The 21,462-nt window shown below is 43.3% G+C and overlaps 1 protein-coding gene across 2 annotated transcripts; it reads right to left on the bottom strand.

Moving 5' to 3' along the window:
* Nucleotides 1-131: 131 nt before the first annotated feature.
* pomk (protein O-mannose kinase) lies at nucleotides 132-21,384 on the bottom strand. Of its 2 annotated transcripts, XR_009716374.1 has the most exons (4): nucleotides 21,188-21,384; nucleotides 20,219-20,494; nucleotides 1,816-16,755; nucleotides 132-1,136 (listed from the first exon to the last, which is right to left on the bottom strand). XR_009716374.1 is itself a non-coding variant. In XM_061293155.1 (3 exons), the coding sequence occupies exons 2-3, from the start codon at nucleotides 20,486-20,488 to the stop codon at nucleotides 15,985-15,987; spliced, it is 1,041 nt and encodes a 346-aa protein (XP_061149139.1). In that variant the 5' UTR covers nucleotides 20,489-20,517; nucleotides 21,188-21,384; the 3' UTR covers nucleotides 15,690-15,984. The 2 variants fall into 2 exon arrangements, 1 of the variants encoding a protein (XP_061149139.1); XM_061293155.1 differs by lacking the exon at nucleotides 132-1,136 and having other exon boundaries at nucleotides 15,690-16,755; nucleotides 20,219-20,517.
* Between the last annotated feature and the right edge of the window lie 78 nt (nucleotides 21,385-21,462).

Genomic DNA, 21,462 nt, shown 5'->3' with positions numbered 1-21,462 from the left:
CGTCTTTTCTCTCTGAACTCTCTGAACTTCTCACCATCGTATCCTCAGTCTCCTATCGCGTCCTACTAATTGGTGACTGTTAGGGTGGTGCTCACTCTAACTTATTTTGCAAGAACCACACTGGAGTCAAGTTAGTCATTCTAGACACCTGCAGGCGGAGAGTTCACTCGTCGCTGTGCTTACAGCGATGGTCGAATGAAGTCTGACTCAGGCCTCGTCAGGTGCTTATTTATTGAGAGAAACAGAGTGGGGTTGAAAGTGGGGGGGTGTGAACACACAGGATAAGGTGAAGACGGTCCCCTGCTGATCAAAGCATAGCAGGGGACCTTTTACGACGTTCTGTAAACGAAGCAACTTTGATTGCTTCCTCTGCAGCTAGTCAATAAGTTGAAAAGATCTTACCACTTTGGTCAACTACTTTTGTCTAGACAGGACAAACTAGTTAAATTATTACAGGTTATATTCCAACATAATCATACGATGAAGATATTCTGCAAACCCTAACATATCCCTCCTGGTTTATCATATGATTATGTCAACCTCGATCAATCAAACATAAGTAAGAAAATACAATGAAAGCAATAACGTCCAGTGAAGATGAGGTTTTTCCTCAATACTCCAGTCCAAATTGTGTGTGTAATTTAAAAAACCTGCGGCCAGATTAAATGCAGGAAAAGAGTTACACGGTCCCTCTGCCTTAGGCGACCAGAATGTTATCAATCAAGATAAAAATTGCTCGCGATTGTTCAGCCGTTGGGGGCTTGGCACGCCCACTGGTGGAGGGTGAGCACGATTCTCACGCCCTTCGCAGATCTGCTCCGTCCGGGGAGAATTTGGGAATGTCTGCTGCGTGGTAGTTGTCTTCAGTGGCTCAGGGTGGACTACCTGGCCACCAAGGGGGAAGAGGATTATTCTGCCTCTGTATGAACTGGGGCGGGGACTGTCGATGGCTGATCTGGTTCCTTGCAGGAACCCTTCACTGGGGCGCACTGGGACAGATGATACCACGATCCTCCTTTGCCGGCCAGCCGGACGGCATGTGAGATGCGCTCCACCAATTTATAGGGTCCAGACGACGCAGGCTCCGTCCCCCTCCTTCTTGGGACCTTCAGCCAGAACGTTGGGGTGATCTGGACCTGGATCCGCCACCGAAAGGACAGCAGCACGTCCGGAAAACAGCAAAAAACAGCACCTTTTCTGCAACCTTTGCATTAGTCATTTGAGATGTTTCTTCTGCTCCTCTCATCACTGTTTTGGTTGCCCTGGTTACAGAGGCGTTACTACACCAAAGGGAAGGAAGATTGTGTCTGTAGCAACGTTGATTAGCTAAGGAATGTAGTGTGGTGTGAACTAGCACTTCATTGTCGGCCCGTGACCCCCGCAGAGTTTGTCCATCTGTTCTTCTCCAGTTTTTGGCCGAGTCGTCCGCGAGTGAGATCAGATAACTTCAATTGCCGCTTTCCTGTGGAACAATGCAACTAGACCTTTGCTAGACTTTATCTACTTAGTAAATTAACACTCAATAACAGTAAGTAACTTGTCCTAAACACTAAAACAAATGTTAAGTAAATGTAAGGTAACTGGTATGCAGTTCCTTAAACAAACATTGAGTAAATATAGGATAACTTGTACGCAACTACTTCAAACTGCAACACTACACGAACATTTCGATAATATACACGAACAGGAATTTGTCGCCACAAAAAAACGACACATCGGGAAATTGGACAGACTCATTGCACAAAAGAAGCCACAACCGGAGCACACACACATCAACGAAAAATGGATTCACAACATGTCACACCATAAACTCACCCAGGCAGAACGCAGCATATTAGCAAAAGGACTCAACTACGCGATCACACCCAAAAACATACCCCACGATGATTTCATTTTAGCCACGGAGTTAGCATGCGAAAAAATACATAACCCAGGTCAAAAAGCAGCACTACGCAATGAAGTTGCAGGGATATTAAAAACGGCTAAATCACCACCCAGTAATATTACAAAACAGGAAGCAAACGCAATGATTACACTAGCAAAAAATAAAGACATTACAATCCTCCCGGCAGACAAAGGTAGAACAACAGTGATTATGGACACGGACACCTACAAAGAATCAATGCAACAGTTACTACAGGACGATACCTATGAAGTAATAAAAAAAGACCCAACAGAAGACAAGAAAAATAACTCAAAGCATTACTCAAACCACTACTCATGGAAAATAAAATAGACAAACAGGTATACAACCACTTAATACCCACGGCAAACATCATCCCCAGAATCTATGGCACACCAAAAATCCATAAACCAGGTACACCTCTCCGCCCCATTGTAGACAGCATAGGGTCAGTCACATACAACCTTTCAAAAGCACTCACATAAATAATAAAACCACTACTAGGAAACACGGATCAACACTGCAAAAACTCAAGACAGCTTGCCACGGAACTCACACACATAAAAGTACAGAAAGATGAAATGCTCATATCACACGACGTCATTTCACTCTTCACAAAAATGCCCACACAACCCACCATACACATAGTACATGACAGACTATCAGCAGACAAGACACTCAAGAAACGGACAAATCTAAAAGCACAAGACATCACCCAACTACTTCATTTCATCGCTACCTCCACATACTTTCAATACAGAAACACAATATACAGGCAAAAAGAGGGATTCCCCATGGGAGACCCTCTTTCTGCCATCATGTGCAATTTCTTTATGGAAGATTTAGAACAGAAGGCACTCTTAACAGCCCCGGACACATACAAACCCACTCTATGGAAACGTTACGTCGACGACATTCTGGAAAAAACAAAAACAGGACATACACAACACCTCACAGACCATCTCAACACCATAGACACCACGGGTAACATCAAATTCACTCATGAAGAGGAAACAGCTCGATCCATAGCCTTTTTAGACATCAACATACACCACACAGAATATGGTGACATAAAAACAAAAGTACACAGAAAACCCACACACACCGACCAATACCTCCTCTGGACATCAGAACATCCCACTATACACAAACTGTCAGTAGTCAGAACACTATACGAACGTACAACAATAATCACAGATCCGGACGACATAACACAGGAAGAAAAATACATACAACACGCACTCAAAAAATGTCAGTATCCACAATGGGCAATAACCAAAGGTGCAGAACAGGTAAAAAACAAGAAACACAAAACACAGGAGCAAAGAAAGAAACAAACAAGGAAACAGGAACCCAGCGGAATGGTGACGTTGCCGTATGTGAGAGGAATTACGGAACGCATCAAAAGAGCAATGAAAAAATACAACATAAGCACGCCTATCAAACCACATATAACACTCCGTCAGATACTGGTCCACCCAAAGGACAGAGTCAATCCGGAAAATAAATGCAATTCCATATACGAGATTCCATGCAAATCATGTAATAAATCATATATCGGGGAGACAGGGAGGAATTTCATCACAAGAAAAATGGAACACAAGAAGGAATGTGAGAAGGAGACAGCAACAAGACAAACAAGAGCAATAAAACTACAAGCACAGCAGGAACACTACAAGTCAGCCATCATCAACCACTGTAAAAGGGGAAACCACATCATGGACTGGGAGAAGGCCAGAGTCATCCGCACTGAAGAAAACAAACATCAGCGTTGGATCAGGGAGGCCATTGAGATCCGCAAGCGGGGCCCGAGGACCATCAACAGGGACGAGGGAGCCTACATGCTCTCTACAACCTGGAACAGTGTTTTGGAGAGGTGAACTGACAGCAGAGGGCCTGACTCACCTGTCAAATCTGACAGGTGAGCCACGCCTTCATCCATCAGCTGATAAAGACGCGTCACAACCACATCAGTGACACTCTGATGAAGGCGGAAGAATCCGCCGAAACATGTCAGGTAAATAAACCTAAAACAAATTGTTTGATATAGAAGAACCAGAGAATTAATTACTTCAAACTGTGTTTAACACTTAGCAAAGAAAAACAGTTCTGATCAACAACAATCTATGAACCAAACCTACAGTTAACTAAAAGGAATGAAGTTTCTTTCAACCAAATAAGAACATTTTGCCTATGCAAACAAGCTCTGCTCATTGTTAGTGAAGGCCTCTTACAGGAACAAAAACACACAGCTAACATAAGGACAGGAAGGATACATATGGCTAACAGGGATCAAAATACATCCCTGTCACTAAAGAGGAAGAACGTTGATAAAAGGAAAGCCATAAACTCGTAAAGACAAGGCCTACAGGTCTGGCAGGCCAAGGCTTCACTTAAATTATTCCAACATTTCCCTCCTGTTTATCACACATTTGCTCAATTTTTACATTACCAAAAACAACCACTTCTCTTGATTTTCAGTTGTCGGATCACAAGTATGAGCACAAATAAGTTTACATCAAAAAAGGATAAATGTTGCGATATTACCATTTGGAAACACACAGATCTGGGAAAAAGTCTGTAAACTCAAGTGCAAAAATTGCATCATTATCATCAACATGCTGCTGTTCAGACATTAGGCATCCCTGGGCCATCTTGTCGTCCATGGGCGAGATTGCTGTAGTGATAAGACGATTAAACAGAGCACGGAGACATGGAATACAACAACATCCACACAAGGTGAGTATAGCAGTAATTGAGGACACAAGGGCTTTATACTTCCCAAAAGCAGTCATCCACTTGTTGTGCTCTTTCATCCTCGTGTTGGGGGATTGCAAGTTTGCAATCACCTTCGTCAGGCTCCCATCAGGGGCGGTGTCATTCTGGATGAAGGTGCAGCATTGTTCCCTGAACATTGCGCAGACCCTTCCTTTCCCAGACAACAACATAACAAGAGCATTGCGGTTCTGGATTGACATTAGGGAAGGCATGGCTAGCTGTTCGTGCACTGCCTCAAGTCCCGCTTTTGTCCGTTTGCCCAATTTCTGCATGTTGCAATGCATGTAATTTATCCTGTCAACGTTCTTGTTCATCGTCCACCAGCAGCAAATGGACTCCCATCCCGCTTCAATTTGGCCAATTAATTCTTATTAATCAGGAACTCCTCTGGGGACTCTAATTGCATCAATTTCATTCAGATCATCGTCGCCTCTCAAATTTAAAGACATTATGTTTTTGTTTTTTCCAGCTTTTTCCCAGATCTTGGAATGTTGATACATATACAATTTTGGTTGACTACTTTCTCTAAAAGCAATGGTTTCTTTTCTTTTTTCTCTTTTTTGTTTCTTTCAACGGATATTATATAGAACACTTTGTCGCACATTTCACAATCAGTAGACAAACTATCCACATTCATTTTCGAGATATTGATTCCATTCTTTAACATCTACAGCAGTTGTTGACAAACTATTATTTCTTTACATAACCTTTCTGCCACTGTTAAGGCATTCAGTGTTTATTTTGAAGCCAATTCAATCCATTTTTAGAATGCATCTATTATGACCAGGCATTATAACTGTCATGCCTCGTCTCCAGTTTTGGTTATGTGTCTGTGTGCTCGCCCCTCCCTTCCTGTGTGCCCTTGATTAATGTAACCACACGCACTTGCCTCTCGTTACCTGTGATGTATTTAAGTTCTGTTTGCGGGTCACTCCCCGTCGGAGCATTGTGCGTAAGATGTGGACAATCATGTCTCACGGTCACGGTTTGTTTGGTTCCTGGCTTTTGTTTCACGCTTTGGTCTGTTAGTCACGTCAGTTTGCCGAGTCTTTTGAGTTTGCTGCAATAAACCCTGGTCCAAGCTGCACTTGGTCGCCCTGCTCCATTTCTCTACTCCGGACCGTGACAATAACCCTGTGGATTGTGTTTAGCACATGTCAAACAAGCTCTACAATTTTTTTTTTTTTTTATAAACGTTTTGAATATGAATCAAATTCATATGTTGTATAAAGCTGACTGAACTGCCCTTCCATCCCCCCTGTTGAGCCAGGTGTCAACGGCACGTGACAACACCATGGCTCAATACAGCTGCCCATTTGTATCGTTACTTTCCCTTTCTCAACGTAACAACCCAATCCACCAATCGAATAAAAAAAAATTAAAAAAATCAACAAAATAACTGCTGGTAAAGTAATATAATAGTTAACTGTTGTAGTTTCTTAACTTTAACTAACTCAATCGCTCTCTTATTCTCAAATTTTAAATTTAGCTTTGAAATGTCGTTATTTCATAATTGTTCATCATCCAATTCCAGAAAGCAAGTCCTTTCCATCTCTCAAATTTTGTTTAATCAAGACAAGGCATCAAAGGAGTGTGGACCAGTTTCTGCCCATAAACAAATTGCTCGCTTTTTTATTTTTCCTTCCTATCTTAACAAAATCGGTTTTGTTTTGCGGTACAAATCAGATAGACTACAGATAAATAAATTCTTTAGTGCACCTATATTAGCGAATTTCATCCTTTTAACACATAACACAACACGCAGACAACAGTCTCAACAGCAGTCCTCCCACTAACCAATTACAACAAACAACAAAAACACAAATCACTTATGTCTGTTTGGGAGGATCACAACAGCCAAACGTTACAAATGACAAACCACAAGACGCAGGTCTTGGAACCACATTGACGACCGCGAAACGCAAATGCCGGGTCAAGGACTGTCCTTCGTCTGTTCTTTGCAACTCTCGTCAAAAGCAACCTTTATTATTCTTTTGTTTGTATTTGGGGGTTGTTGTTTTTTTCCTTCTTTCCTTTCTAGCATCTAACTTACTCAAAGTCGCTCAACTCATCTTCCATAGTATTCTCCAACAACTTCAACCATTCAACCTGTATTTTCCCTTCAGTCGGGCATTCAGTCATCAATGCTCATTTGCATCTCACACACAGTCTCCAAAAAGGAGTCTTTCTATCACATTGGTCCCAATTCATCCGAGCACTCCACACAACATTCACATACCATTTTCAACTCAAGGTTCCTGATAGAACAATCCACCAATCCAAAAAAGGAAATCAACACAAAAAAAACTGCTTGCAAATTAATCAGGATTTTCTCTTTGTTTTCATATTCAAAGAACTCAATCTCTCAGATTTAGCTTACACATAGAAGTTTGCATAATCTTACAACACAACCAATCAATAATTTCCATTAAATGTAGCATACAATGTCTCTGTACTAGCATGAGCGGTCAAAAAGGGGGGGGGGGGGGGGGGAAGCTTGACATGTTGAAAATTTGGCTTTTCCTCTGCCTCTTCCTCCACCCTTTGATTGGTATTGTTTTGCACGACGACACGCTCTCGCCAAGTGGCCCCGTTTCCCACAGTTCCAACAGTCCAAATTTGAGCTGGAGTTTGAATTGAATGGCGGCCTGCGGCCTTGTTGGTCTCTAACTCTTCCTCTGCCCTTTTGGGAGCTTCGGAAGAAGATCGTTGCATCTTCATTTAGATCATTATCATCATCTAGATGAAATACATTAGAACATTTGCCTTTCTCAATCGTTACAACACAAGCAGTGTCTGCTTCCACCAAGTGTTTCCTCACCCAGTTGCCTAAGTCGGGGGGTGAAACAGTGAGGAGCGCATTTCTAAGATGTTGCAGATAAGCACTCTCAGCTGCATCATCGAATGGGATGCCACTGTGCACCCAGAATTCTTTTCCAAATCTTAATTGAATGGTGGTCTCATCACTTTTTATCTTTCCATTTTTTGTCTCTTGAATTTGTTCTCTTCTCTCTTGCGAAGCTTTCAACCACATTCTAGCACAATTCAACTCTCTCTCTTTCCTTTTCTTTTTCTGTCCCTTTGTCATCCTATCTACACTCTCCTCCAAAACATCAACCACTATCTTCCACACTTCAACTTTCAACTTCCCTTCTACTCCATACTTTTTCTTCCACTTCGGCATGTATTGCATACAATTAAGACATTTACTCGCCATGAACTTCTCATCTTCTTCAAGAGCTAGAGATCTACCGTTCTTATTTCCCATCTTAATTTGGTATTTTTGGTTTATACAATGTTTTTATTTCTTTTTTTTTCCTTTTCTTTTCTTTGAGGATCCTCAATGCAGGTTTAAATTGACCTTCCACCAAATTCTCTTTGCAGTCAATTTATCCTACCAGTCGCACTCTCTCAACCACACAAACACCAACGCTTTTTATTTCTTGGCCTATCCAAGATGGGTGTAAAACCCTCCAACACAGCTTGGAAGAACGGACAAAAAAAGAATCTACGCCCTCCTTCAATTAAGAAAAAGAAGCTCTGTTTTTTCTTAGCCCGTTCCTTCCACTGCGACTTGAACCCAAGCTGTTCTTTGGCCGGAAAAACGTACAAATAAAAATCTACACTCTTCTTTGACTAACAAAATAGAAGCTCCGTGTTTCTTAGCACGTTCCTTCCACTGGGACTCTAACCCAAGCCAGATCCCTCAGCTTGGAAAAAGAGACAAAGAAGAATCTACACACTTCTTCGATGAACGAAAAAGAAGCTCTGCTTTTCTTAGCCTGTTCCTTCCTCTGGGACTTGAACCCAAGCTGTCTCCCGTGCACCCTTTACGCGTTTCACAACCACACAATTTTTTAACTTACCTGACCCCTGGTCCGTTGCATTGCGGGAACCCGTCAATCCACCTCTGGCAGACGAAGGCAGACCTAAGATGCTGGCCCAGCGAAGAAATTCTCTTCCCAGGACTTTCTTTTCCAGGTCCCCCTAAAGGACGCTGGCTTGTCGACAATGCAGCACGTCCTCCTCCGTCAGCCAGATGGCGGGTATGAGGGTCCCGGGTTTCGGCACCAAAATGTTAGGGTGGTGCTCACTCTAACTTATTTTGCAAGAACCACACTGGAGTCAAGTTAGTCATTTTAGACACCTGCAGGCGGAGAGTTCACTCGTCGCTGTGCTTACAGCGATGGTCGAATGAAGTCTGACTCAGGCCTCGTCAGGTGCTTATTTATTGAGAGAAACAGAGTGGGGTTGAAAGTGGGGGTGTGTGAACACACAGGATAAGGTGAAGACGGTCCCCTGCTGATCAAAGCATAGCAGGGGACCTTTTACGACGTTCTGTAAACAAAGCAACTTTGATTGCTTCCTCTGCAGCTAGTCAATAAGTTGAAAAGGTCTTACCACTTTGGTCAACTACTTTTGTCTAGACAGGACAAACTAGTTAAATTATTACAGGTTATATTCCAACATAATCATACGATGAAGATATTCTGCAAACCCTAACAGTGACTTCAACATCCACATCGACCAGCCAACTGCTCCACTGACGTCTGACTTCATCTCCGTTCTGGACTGCTTTCATCTCACCCAGCACATCAACTTCCCCACCCACACCAAAGGCCACACCCTGGATATAGTATGCTCCTCCTTTCCACTCACATCCAACCCCTGTCCTCTCACCTTTCCACTGTCAGAACATCTCTGCATCCTCTTCTCCGCCCCTCTACCCTCGCCTCATAAATCCACAAAGCGCACCATCTCCTACCGCAACATCAAGACTGTAAACCCAATCACGCTTTGCCAGCTCTTATCCTCTGCTCTTCCCTCCGACCCCACTTCTTCCTCCCCTGATGACCTTGCCACCACGCTCAACAAAATAATTCTGACTCCCTTGATTCCCTAGCCCCCTGGAAAACTTCCTCTGTTACATTCACTAACTCCGCCCCTTGGTACACACCGGAACTCCGCACCATGAAACAAACTCAGCTCGAGCGCCTCTACAAAAGAACCCGCCTCACCGTCCATGCCGAAACCTTTAAACAACACATCTCCTCCTATCGTGATGCTCTTCTTGCTGCCAAATCTGCTTACTTCTGATCTCTCATTAATAACACCAACCAAAACCCCCGCATACTGTTCCCCACCCTCAACAAATTGCTCCAGCCACCGGTCACCAAGCCACCCTCCTCACCCGCCCTCTGTAACTCTTTCCTTGTCAACCATAACAACAAAATCGCCCAAATCAACAGTTCTCTGACCGACACCATCAATAACTCCTCCTCCCCTGCCCTCCTGCCCCCCTTCCTTTCCCTCTCTCACTGCCTTCTCCCTTGTTGACTCCTCCACTATCCTAGACATCATGACCTCATCCAAGACAACCACCTGCTCTCTTGACCCTCTTCCAACGACCTTAACTAAGGCCTGCCTCCCTGTCCTCCTCCCCTACCTCACCACCCTTTTTAATCAGTCTTTATCCCTTGGCCACTTTCCCACTGTCTATAAACTTGCAGCCATCACCCCCATCCTCAAAAAGCCCACCTTGGACCCACTCAACCTCTCCAACTACCGTCCCATCTCCAACCTTTCATTCCTTTCCAAAACCCTTGAACGCATTGTCTCCGCCCAACTCCACACCCATCTCCAGTCCAACAACCTCTATGAACCCTTCCAGTCCGGATTCCGCCCACTTCACAGCACTGAAACAGCTCTAATTAAAGTCACCAACGATGTCCTCATTTCTGCAGACTCTGGTGCCCTCAACATCCTACTACTACTTGACCTTAGCGCAGCCTTTGACACTGTGAACCATTCCATCCTCCTCCAAAGGCTGCGACAACTAGGTGTTGAGGGCACTGCACTCGACTGGCTCACCTCCTACCTCACCAACAGAAACCAGTTCATCTCTCTCTGCGGTCACACATCCATCCTCTCCCCAGTTACACAAAGGGACCCCCAAGGCTCAGTTCTTGGCCCCCTCCTATTCATCTGTTACCTCTTTCCCCTTGGTACTGTCATCCGCAAACTCAATCTGGACTTCCACTGCTACGCTGATGACACCCAGATCTATAAACGTACGACACCAACCCGTAACCCTTTCCTCACCCATTTTGAAACCTGTATCTCTACAATAAAAGCATGGCTGACCCACAACTTTCTCAAACTCAACAGTGACAAAACAGAGCTCCTCATCATAGGCACTAAATCCTCCCTTAATAAAACTGGATCCATCACACTCACCATTGACTCCTCAAACATCACTCCCTCCCCTCTGGCACGCAATCTTGGCGTTATTTTTGACCCCACACTGTCCTTTCAACCTCATGTTAGCTCAGTTGTCAAGACCTCCTACTTCCACCTCCGACGTATCGCTAAAAGCCGTCACTGCCTTTCTCTCCCTGCCGCTGAATCTCTCATCCACGCCTTCATCTCATCCCGGCTTGACTACTGCAACTCCCTTCTCACTGGAATCACTGCTCACTCACTCCATAGACTTCAACTCTCTTCACTGGCTCCCCATGAAGGAGCGTATCATCTTCAAGATACTCCTCCTCACCTTCAAAGCCCTTCACCACCTGGCTCCCACTTACCTATCCGACCTCCTTGTCCCCTACTGCCCCAACCGACCCCTCCGATCCTCCTCTACTTCACGTCTGACAGTCCCAAAATCCAAACTCAAATCCTTCGGTGACAGAGCCTTCTCCTGCACATCACCCCGACTCTGGAACTCTCTCCCCCAGTCTGTCTGTGACTCACCCACACTCTCCATATTTAAGTCCCGTCTAAAAACGTACCTCTTCTCCCAAGCTTATGACCTCCCCTACCCATAACTGATTTCCTCTTCTTAAGTTTATCCGATTGTTTCCTCCACGCTACTTTTCCGTGCTTTTTCACATTTGCCTTTCTAATCCCTGGATCTGTCCTTTTTTGAAAATTTATCATCTTGCGTGGTGGCTCGCTGACGCACTGGTTAGCATGTCCGCCTCACAGTTTGAAGGGTGCGGGTTCGATTCCACCTCCGGTCCTCCCTGTGTGGAGTTTGCATGTTCTCCCTGTGCCTGCGTGGGTTTTCTCCGGGATTTTTGGGTTAGGTTTAGTTGTGCTCACATAGACAATTTGGAGCGGTCAATCGGCCCACCATTCATGTTTTTGGAGTGTGGGAGGAAAGTGGATATCCTAGAATAAACTATTTTTACATCCACATGACATTTTCTTTAACCTAAGAATACCGTGGCCTATCTGTTAATTAAAAACAAAAACAAATGTAACACTTAAGTTGGAGTATGTGAGGCAAAGTAGCTTTATTTAGTACAGTGGTTCCCAAACTTTTGCAGGCTGGCGCCCCCTTTGGCTCCCCAGTGAATTCCTAGCGCCCCCCTCCTAGATTGTTGTGAAATGCTGTCAAACATATTTCCGATGGTTTTCCGTTTCTGAACATTGTCTCGGAGTGACTGAAAATATGCCAAGTTTTTGTCTGCTTTATCAGAGTGCATTTTCTTCAAATGTTCCAAAAGCCTCGAAGGTTTCATAGCTTCATTTGAAAACACTCTATCACACAGTAGACACATTGGTTGCTGTTGGTTGTGTGGTGCTGCGACAAATCCATATTTCAGATATTCCACACTATATTGCCGACACTTCTTTTTTGTTTGCTGTACCAAGGCCATACTTTATTCTGGAACAAAAAAATAAAACCATGTAAAATACAGCATTTTATCGCATTTCATAAATAGGCCTACTTAAAGACAAAAATGACAACATTGAAGGTATGAAAAGCAAGTTTACCCTCTCATGTATTCATTTTCTTCCATTTATTCACAGAAAATGGTGGCGGACGTGATCTAAGGCAGTGGTCCCCAACCTTTTTTGCGCCACGGACCGGTTACATGTCAGAAATATTTTCGCGGACCGGCATTTATATAAATAAATAATACATTTATATAAATAAATAAATAATACATTTATAATATCATTACCATTACGTTGAATTGGTGGGAGCACTGAGTTTGTTTCTCAGAAACGAGCCGGTCCCATCTAGACGTAATCGGAGACAATGACACCCGAAGTGATTTAAGGTTTGTCTTTTATTGCAGGATGCTTGGTCTCCATGTGTTGAAGCAGTTTTGAATGCTTCACTGCCTGGTTAGTTAGCCTGTCGCCACATATTAGCTTTGCGGGCTCGACTGGGGAAACATGTCACGTGACCGGGACGAGCGTCTTGACCTGAATTAATTGATCGTCGATAAAAAAAAAATTCTGTGCGGCTTGGCGGCCCGGTACCAAGTGACCCACGGACCGGTACCGGGCCGCGGCCCGGTGGTTGGGGACCATTGCCTTAACCAGCTCAACACAACACAACACGGCGCGTTCTGGCGAGTCCCCAATTTCATGTTGACTTGAACTCAAGATGATGTTGACCGCCAGAATGCGGTTTTTATTATAAGATAAAATTCTGAACATTACAAGCTTGAAATTACAAACCTGAGCTTTTGCTTTTGTAGCTATGCTGTCGTATCTGACTGGGCCAGAGCGGCGTGCGTGTTGTGTACAAATCGACTGCCGCCCCCCTACCGCCCCCCTACCGCCCCTTTCTTCCTCACCGCCCCCCCAGAGCTTTCCACCGCCCCCAGGGGGGCGGTACCGCCCACTTTGGGAACCACTGATTTAGTATATACTGTAGCACATTTAATACACAAGCCACAAGGTTACACAAGCAAAGACAACATCTAAAAGCATTCTCCAATAGAACAATAATATGTTTTTGTTTTTTAATCTCCATCGCGGACTGCACGTCATACGGAGGCAGTATCACTCCGCATGCGCACTATGGATCTGATGCGAATAGTCCTCTTCTCTTCTTGACTGACAATGAATGTGATAGTTTAATACAATCATCAAATAACAAAATGCGTATTACGGGTAATATTTTATTTCACAACACTTTGCCTTGTTCCTTTCGTCTCTGCTGTTCACTTCAAACACGCTCCATACAAACGCAATGCTCTCGTATCAGACGCTTGCTCGATCACCTGCTCGTTTGCTGTCACAATGTACTCTACACAAATCCGAAACATTTGTTGCGGCTCCGAGTCACGACGAGGGGCAAGTTTTGGTTTCCAAGGGTGTTTTTATTCCTCTTCAACTTCTCTCCCATACAGAGCCGCCTTTTTCACATGTCCGCACGTCACTTTCCTCTTTTCATTTTAACCTAACTTTACGGGCAGTCGGAGAAATCAACGCCAACAAAAAAAATACATCCAGCCTAGTTAAGACCATACCAAAGACTATAAAAATGGGACCCATTGCCTCCCTGCTTGGCACTCAGCATTAAGGGTTGGAATTGGGTGGTTAGATCACCAAATGATTCCCACTGCTGCTCACTGCTCCCCTCTCCCCCAGGAGATGGATCAAAATCACACGGGGATGGGTCAAATGCAGAGGACAAATTTCACCACACCCAGATGCGTATGTGACGATTATTGGGAAAATGTGGGTGCGTATTATACATGGGTACAGGCTTTTTTCCAGCATCGACATGCCATTTTTAGGGTGCGTATTATACATGGGGGCGCATTATACATGGAAAAAAAACGGTAAGTCCCAAGTCATTTTCTTCTTGGGTGGGTCAAGTTAAGTCCTTAAATAGGTCAAGTCCAAGTCAACTCCTTAAATAGGTCAAGTCAAATCCAAGTCAAGTCACCTGATTATTGCAATTTTACCCGCAGAATCTGATCTTAGTAACATGACAAGACAAGATATAAGTAACTTTAAGTAACCATCGTTGTCCAATGTGTCTAACCCAGGGGTGGGCAAACCTTTTGACTCGCGGGCCGAACTGGGTTCTAAATTTGGACCACAGGGCCGAACCAGGAGCAGATGGACGTAGTGTTTGTGTGAAGTAATATAAGCGACCTGTAAAGGTCATTGCATAAAAGATTTTGGCCTTTAGTAGGTAGTAAAGCATGGATATTCCAAACAAGTTTTTTGAAAACAAATGCATTTAACAGCATTAAAAAAAAAAAAAACACTAAAAAACTGCTATCAGTGATTCTCATAAAATACGACACTGTTATTATGAATAACAGTCTCCATCACTTCAGTGCCTGCAGGTCAGATTAATGAAAGATGTTTATCTTATGAGATCACATCAAACGGCAAACATTCTGACCAAATACTATATCATCTTGAAGAATCGGTGAAAACATACATCCAAATAAAGTAATCAAAACGGCAACACGGTGAGGGGTATCTGAAAATCAGAGCAGAGTTTTAACTCACAAACACCTGGGAACAGAGGTGAGGAAACGGGAAACACTTCCTTAAAGTAAGCCTTAAGAACTTTACAGGTTAAGATTAGTCGCAAACAGGTGGTGCATCAATGTTCTTGAGCATCCAGCATTGTTTGAAAATGAAAATGTTCGCTAGTTTCAATCCCTGCTATTTGTACGAATTATATTCAAAATGCATTTTTTTACAACAAACTTGAGAGCCTCCCCTTCATTTTCAGTGGGAACAGTGTTGTTGGTCTCCCTTTTTTGTTAGTGCATCATAGTCTGGAGTAAAATTTGTTGTGGCAATTCTTAGGAGAGATCCGAGGTGTTGGTCCGTTTACCTCGATCTGTGACGGGTTGATGTTGATGTGGCTCAATGTCGCGTACGTCGAGCTAAATTGTCCACTCTTTTTTAAACACTCGGCACTCAGTGTCCAACTTGCTTTCCCTTGGGCCACTCATCTTAATGGAAGGATTCCAGGTAAAGGTTTGTGGGTGGCTTTAGCGTAAAACTTTATCTGAAAGCTCAGTGTGTGAATTACAAGAATGCTGACGTCACAGCCCACGCTCTAAATTCGGCACTGATAGAAATAGAGCGCGAGTGCGCCATGTCCGTACTACTGAGAACGTACACACACTTGTGAGTGTGCACCGAGCTTTCTGACACGGCTTCCGGTAGTAAATGCGCAGGCGAGTGGTTCCCCATCTACACAGTCATTGCAGGCAAGATGACCCAAAAAAATGTTTAATAATACAATTTATTCAGGGTTGGCGGGCCGGATTAAACGGTCCCGTGGGCCGGATGTGGCCCGCGGGCCGTAGTTTGCCTGATGATGGCACCACTCAGGCAGCTTTTTCTCAAACTTCAAGCTTTCCATAAACGTACTTTTTAGTAAACACCCATTTATACGGGATATCCGCAAAAAAAAAAGTGTTTTGGTGGGTGAGTATTTATTTCTAATAGTGTAACTGTTTAGTCTCTGGCATGATAGTGTGTTAATACGTGTAGGACTGCATTCAATTTAGAATGAGATGTTAAAGCATTTCTCTGAGCCCAGCGCTATCTTTGGCCATGTTGCTGTAAACTGCCCTATAAACCATCACCACGTCTCGGGCTGATGGTCGAAGTTTAGGGTCTTCTGCCTTACATGCCTTATGAATTTGAAAAAGATGGAAGTGGATCAAATCCGCTCCAGCCACTCTTCCTATCAGGAATTGTACCACATCTGGGATCTTCCAGATATCTGTCTTTTCATCATACTCATGCATGAGATCATCTGAAAAAGGCTTCCCTATATTATTGAAAGGCCATAGCTGCTCAGGAGCCACAAAAATACCACTAAGCTCCCTGTGGCCACATTTGACCCGCAAACCCCTGGATAAGTCCACTTCAGGTAGTGCATCCAGGTCATTCACCACCAGGTGAAAGTCATTTGTGAGCAGAAACTGGGAGAGAGTTTTCTCCAGGGTGTTGGAATCACACATTACCCTCAGACCAGCTGGACTGTTGTGGAGGTAATGGAGGATGGAGACGTAGTCTATCGCCAGCAACAGCCGCGTCTGCCAAATGTTGCGATGTTTTTGCTGCTCCTGGGCCAGAACTGCGTTCAAATTGAGAAGTGAGCCCAATGGATGGTACTCTGTGACAAAGGTATGGTCTTCAAGGCAAAAGCCTACCAACTGTACCACCAGGGGACCCTGCAATGCCTTTAACATCAAGAATCCGTGGAGAAAATCCTGAGAGTAATTCAGAGACGACAGTTTGGACACAGCAACCTTTTGTCCCTCCCATTCTGCCAAGTAGACCTAAGGGGGAGAAAAAAAACCCACATGTAAGAGTTTGGGACTACCATGTATGTTATATAACAGAACTTGCGTTTGTTTGATTACAGATCAACATCAACTTTTAGTCTAGAATTATCTGCAGTTCCCCAACATATGAATATTTGTCTGTCTGTCTGATATGAGATACTGGAAGAAGTATGGGACCTTGGACTTTAATGTACCGTATTTTCCGCACCATAAGGTGCACTTAAAAGCCTTTAATTTCCTCAAACAAAGGTGCGCCTTTTAATAAGGTGCACCTTTTGTGTGGAAAAAATTCCAAGATCTGTATGGTTGTTTTGTGTGGATTCCGTAATATACAGGCGTAATATGTAGACCCGATGAACCAATCAGAGGACATTACGTTTTACGTACATCAGGGCAAAAAAAACAGAGGATTGTACGCAACACGTACTACGCCGCCGTTGATAGATAAATATTATCGTTTGTGCAAATCTGTAAAAATCTTTCGCCACACAGAGACGTAATACACTGGCGTAATGTGTAGACCTGATGTAGATCAGGGCGTTAAACCAATCAGAGGACTGTACATTACACGTAGAGCACGTACCTCGGCCGCCATTGATAAATAAATACTATTTAAGCAAACAGCATTAGGACCCTCTAAAATGGCATAGACAAAGAGACATGCTTACGAGGCACAATTAGAGCTTTCTGGAAAGCCAGGATCATTGCAGAAGAGCGACTTTACAATGATGAGAGGGGACGTAGCATGTTTAATGGCGTACTTGCCCAATTGTTTAATTTGGATACAGAAGTTGAGGATTTTGATGCTATTAATATCAATTTACAATGTGAGTACAATACAGTACATGATTAAGTAGTAGAATTAAGTACAACAGAACTGACTGCACTGCTCCTGTGATGGCACACTAATTTGGTCATTGTAAAAACAGATGTTTTCAAGTGTCTTATTTTGTATTGTATTATTTTACATCATAAGTCTGCTCTCATAAAGGACTACAGAAATCGTAATGTTAATGATTATGATGAGAGGCTGAACTAAAAGGATTTGGACAATTTCAGGGTTATACAATGGTCATAAACCAGGGTTAGGAAACCCTGGCCCCACAAGAGCCGTATCCTGTTTTCCAAGATGCCTTGCTGCAACACACCTATTTCAAAATAGTATAAGGATAATTTCAGGTTCCTAGCATGGGTAGGTAACTCCGGTCCTTGAGGGCCGGTGTCCTGCATGTTTTCTTTGTCTCCCTGTTGCAACACACTTGATTGAAATGATCGGGATTGTTATTCAGCTTCTGCAGACCATGATAATTATCAGACCATAGAGCTTGCTGATCATCTGATCAAGTGAATCAGGTGTATTGGAGAAGGGAGGGACAAAACAGGCAGGATATGGCTTTAGGGGAATGATTATTCTATACCAGGGGTCACCAACGGACACCAGGTCGCCCGTGAGGACCGCACGAGTCGCCCGCAGGACTGTTCTAAAATTAGGTCAAATAGTGGCACTTGTCAGTGAGCTGCATCTACTTATTTTACAGTCAAACCTCGGTTTTTGAACATCACGGTTCTCGAACAAATTGGAATTCGAACAAAAAATTCTAGATTTTTTTGCTTCAGTTGTCAAACAAAATTTGGAGGTCGAACCTCGCGAGATGAGCCGGGAGGACCCGAGAAAACGCGAACGCACTGCCCGGATGCCGACTGACTCCGTTGTTATTGTATTTTCGTTACTTTGAGGATTGTATTAACCCCTAATCATGCCTCCAAAGAAAGCAAGTGGGAGCAGTAAAACCATCCTAAAACACAAAGACGCTCTTAAAGCAATGCGACAGTGAGCACCCGGCGGTTGCGCGATCCAGGGCTGTGGACTCGGTCGGATTTTTGCACCGAGTCCGAGTTCGGCCTCTTGACCAGGAGTCCGAGTCCGGCTGTCCATTTTTTCTGTTAATTCATGTGACTGTTTAGTCTTTATTCAAGGCTAATTTAGATCAAAATCTAAATAATTACAACAGTTTGTGATGGCTTTGTCTTTATTAAACATATAAACGAATACAATAAACAGATACTTTCAAGTTTTAATCATTAATTACACCGTTATAGCTCAGACATTTATCTAAACACAAATAGTTAGTGACGACCCCATAATTAGTGACAACCCCACAACTATCGAAACACATCAATGATATAAGCTGGGTGACATAATCGTCCTTGACATTGGTACATAATGTAAACATTAGCCTAAGTGCAACTCAACGTGGCCGCATTGATCGTAACTTACGCTCCGTTTCCCCCCCAAATCTAGAGGCAAAACATTGTTCTCTCGCTGCTCCAGGTGTTGTGCTTGATTTGGTTCCCCCGTGAGATCTTGTTCCCCCTGCCGCGGTAGCGTGCACGCCTTATTTGGAAAGCGAAAAACCGATGTCGTACGGCGTCAGCACTATGTTGTTTTCAATAAAAACATGAAGAACTCACGTTTGCGTCAGTCAATTTTAATTTTTATAAAGGATTATTCTCATTTGATGTCTTTAAATTCATCCGCGTTCTGCCATTGAAGCGGGGTGCATTCAAAGACCAAATCTAGAGGCAAAACATTGTTCTCTCGCCGCGATCGGACCAAATTAAGCTCCCTGTGCACTGATGTCCACTTAAATTTTGGAGTACATCAGGACTTTAAAAATATTTTCTAAATTTTAGTGACGGCTCTGTCACAATTATGTGACCAGCGCAGTGCAGTTGCGTGGTCGGCGACGCGCTACTGTTGCACATTTGGCGGTGGGCTGCAGTTGTGCGATCGGACAAAATTAAGCTCCCTGCGCACTTACTAGGTCCACTTAAATTTTGGAAAGTACATCAGGACTTTAAAAATATTTTGTAAATTTCAGCATCGGCTCTGTCACAATAATGCGACCAGCGCGGTGCAGTTGCGCAGTGGGCGACGCGCTACGGTTACGCGTTCGGCGGTGCGCTGCAGTTGCGCGATCGGACAAATATGCGCAAATGAAAAAATGCTTAAAAAAGGCGGGGGGTTTTTTTGTCTTGAAATTGATTAATTTTTTTCCACTATTTGTAATGGGAAAAATAGATTCGGAATTCGCTTCTCGAACTGCCTTCTGGAACAGATTGTGGTCAAAAACCAAGGTTTGAATGTATTTTTGCTATTCTAGTTAAAATCACACTTACACGTGAACTGGAAATGACAATAATAGCACATAGTGAAAGCCAAATTGAGCAAATTGGCTATTTCAGAAGTGTGTGTCAGACTGGTAGCCCTTTGCCTTAACCAGTACACAGGAAGTAGCTCTCGGTTTAAGAAAGGTTGGTGACCCCTGCTCTATACTGAAATAGTTGCCAATTAATTTTGGAGGAGCGTGTTGAATGAAATGAATTAAGATTATTGGTTAAATGGCAAGTGAGTTGACACAATAAAAGAGACAAAATGTTTCAACTACTACTGTACCTTCTTCACTGCTCCCTGACCAATGAGTTTTAGTTTGCGAACCTCCGCTTCTATGAGGGGACAGTGCAGCCAAGGGGTGCAGTTCTTCATCGTTGGCATTTTAAAGTGTTGAGCAACACAACCCGTATGGGCAGTGACTGGGTGTCCACCTGACTGATACACAGAATCCAAATACAGATAGATCAAGACGTTGCTGAGGAGTAAAGCTGCAAGACAGATCACCACCACAGGAGTACTCTGGTACAATGAAGTGTTGCATCGGCGCCCCATGTTGCACTGCAATCAGACAAGGAGTCACGCTATATCAGGAAACAAAGAGATAAATAACAAGATGGAGCAAATTCAAACTTCCAATAAGCTGCAGCATCATAAAGAGCAAGTGTAGATGTGCCAAACAGACCTTTATAAAATGTTGGGATTTAATTTGTTGTGAAGGTATTCTTTAAGAACAGTGGTTTTTGAAAAACTCTACAACACCAGACACATTGTGTAATGCTATCAATTGCAATTGCTAGCCAAAACAAACGGAACTATATGGCTCGTGGTTAGCTTTTGCAATATATCAATTTATATTAACGTTTAACGTTCGAATTTTTATTATAATTTGTTAGTTTATGTTTAAAAGATAAATCAAGCTTCCAGTTTCAGAGCCTAACTTATAATAAGATAACAAAACGCAGGGGGGAAACGGGAGAACGGAGTAACTCATGCAGTCATTGAAAAAAATGGAGCAGATCTATCTGCGATGCGCTATCAACAATAGAACCAAAATAAGTGTGCTGAAACTTGTAAACCCAATCAGATAGAGCAGATCTATCTGCGATGTGCTATGAGCAATATAACCAAAATAAGTGTGCTGAAACTTGTAAACCCAATCACCTGCCCAATGATCTGACTTTAAACTGCCTTCTTCAATTAGCACAGTTTCAGAACGGTAACCGACGTAACTCCACACAAATGTTAACTTACCTAGAATCCCGTTGTGTTACATCGTACTCACAACACAGGAAAACCATCTACGTACGACTTGGTAACTATCCATCCATCCATCCATTTTCTGTACCGCTTAGTGTTTAAGAAAAGTTGCGTTCCACTGACAGGAAATCGGAAATAAAGCACCATTTCCTGTAAAACCTTCACAAGAAAACCAAAAGCTATGTATGGCTTCGCCTTTGGTGGGAGATTTCTTTGTTAGAATATGCCTCTTTGGCACTTGTGATTAGCTAAGTAGCTTAAACTATGCC

The sequence above is a fragment of the Syngnathus typhle genome, linkage group LG12, assembly GCF_033458585.1.
Source record: "Syngnathus typhle isolate RoL2023-S1 ecotype Sweden linkage group LG12, RoL_Styp_1.0, whole genome shotgun sequence".
NCBI lineage: Eukaryota > Metazoa > Chordata > Actinopteri > Syngnathiformes > Syngnathidae > Syngnathus > Syngnathus typhle.
The sequence above is the reverse complement of the archived record's forward strand: the minus strand, read 5'-3'. Positions and strand labels throughout refer to the sequence as shown.

Coding starts and splice junctions, on each gene's coding strand:
- pomk (XM_061293155.1), bottom strand. CDS start 20,488: ATGGGGCGCCGATGCAACACTTCATTGTACCAGAGTACTCCTGTGGTG. Junction 16,756..20,218: donor GTCAGGGAGCAGTGAAGAAG/GTACAGTAGTAG, acceptor TCTCCCCCTTAG/GTCTACTTGGCAGAATGGGA.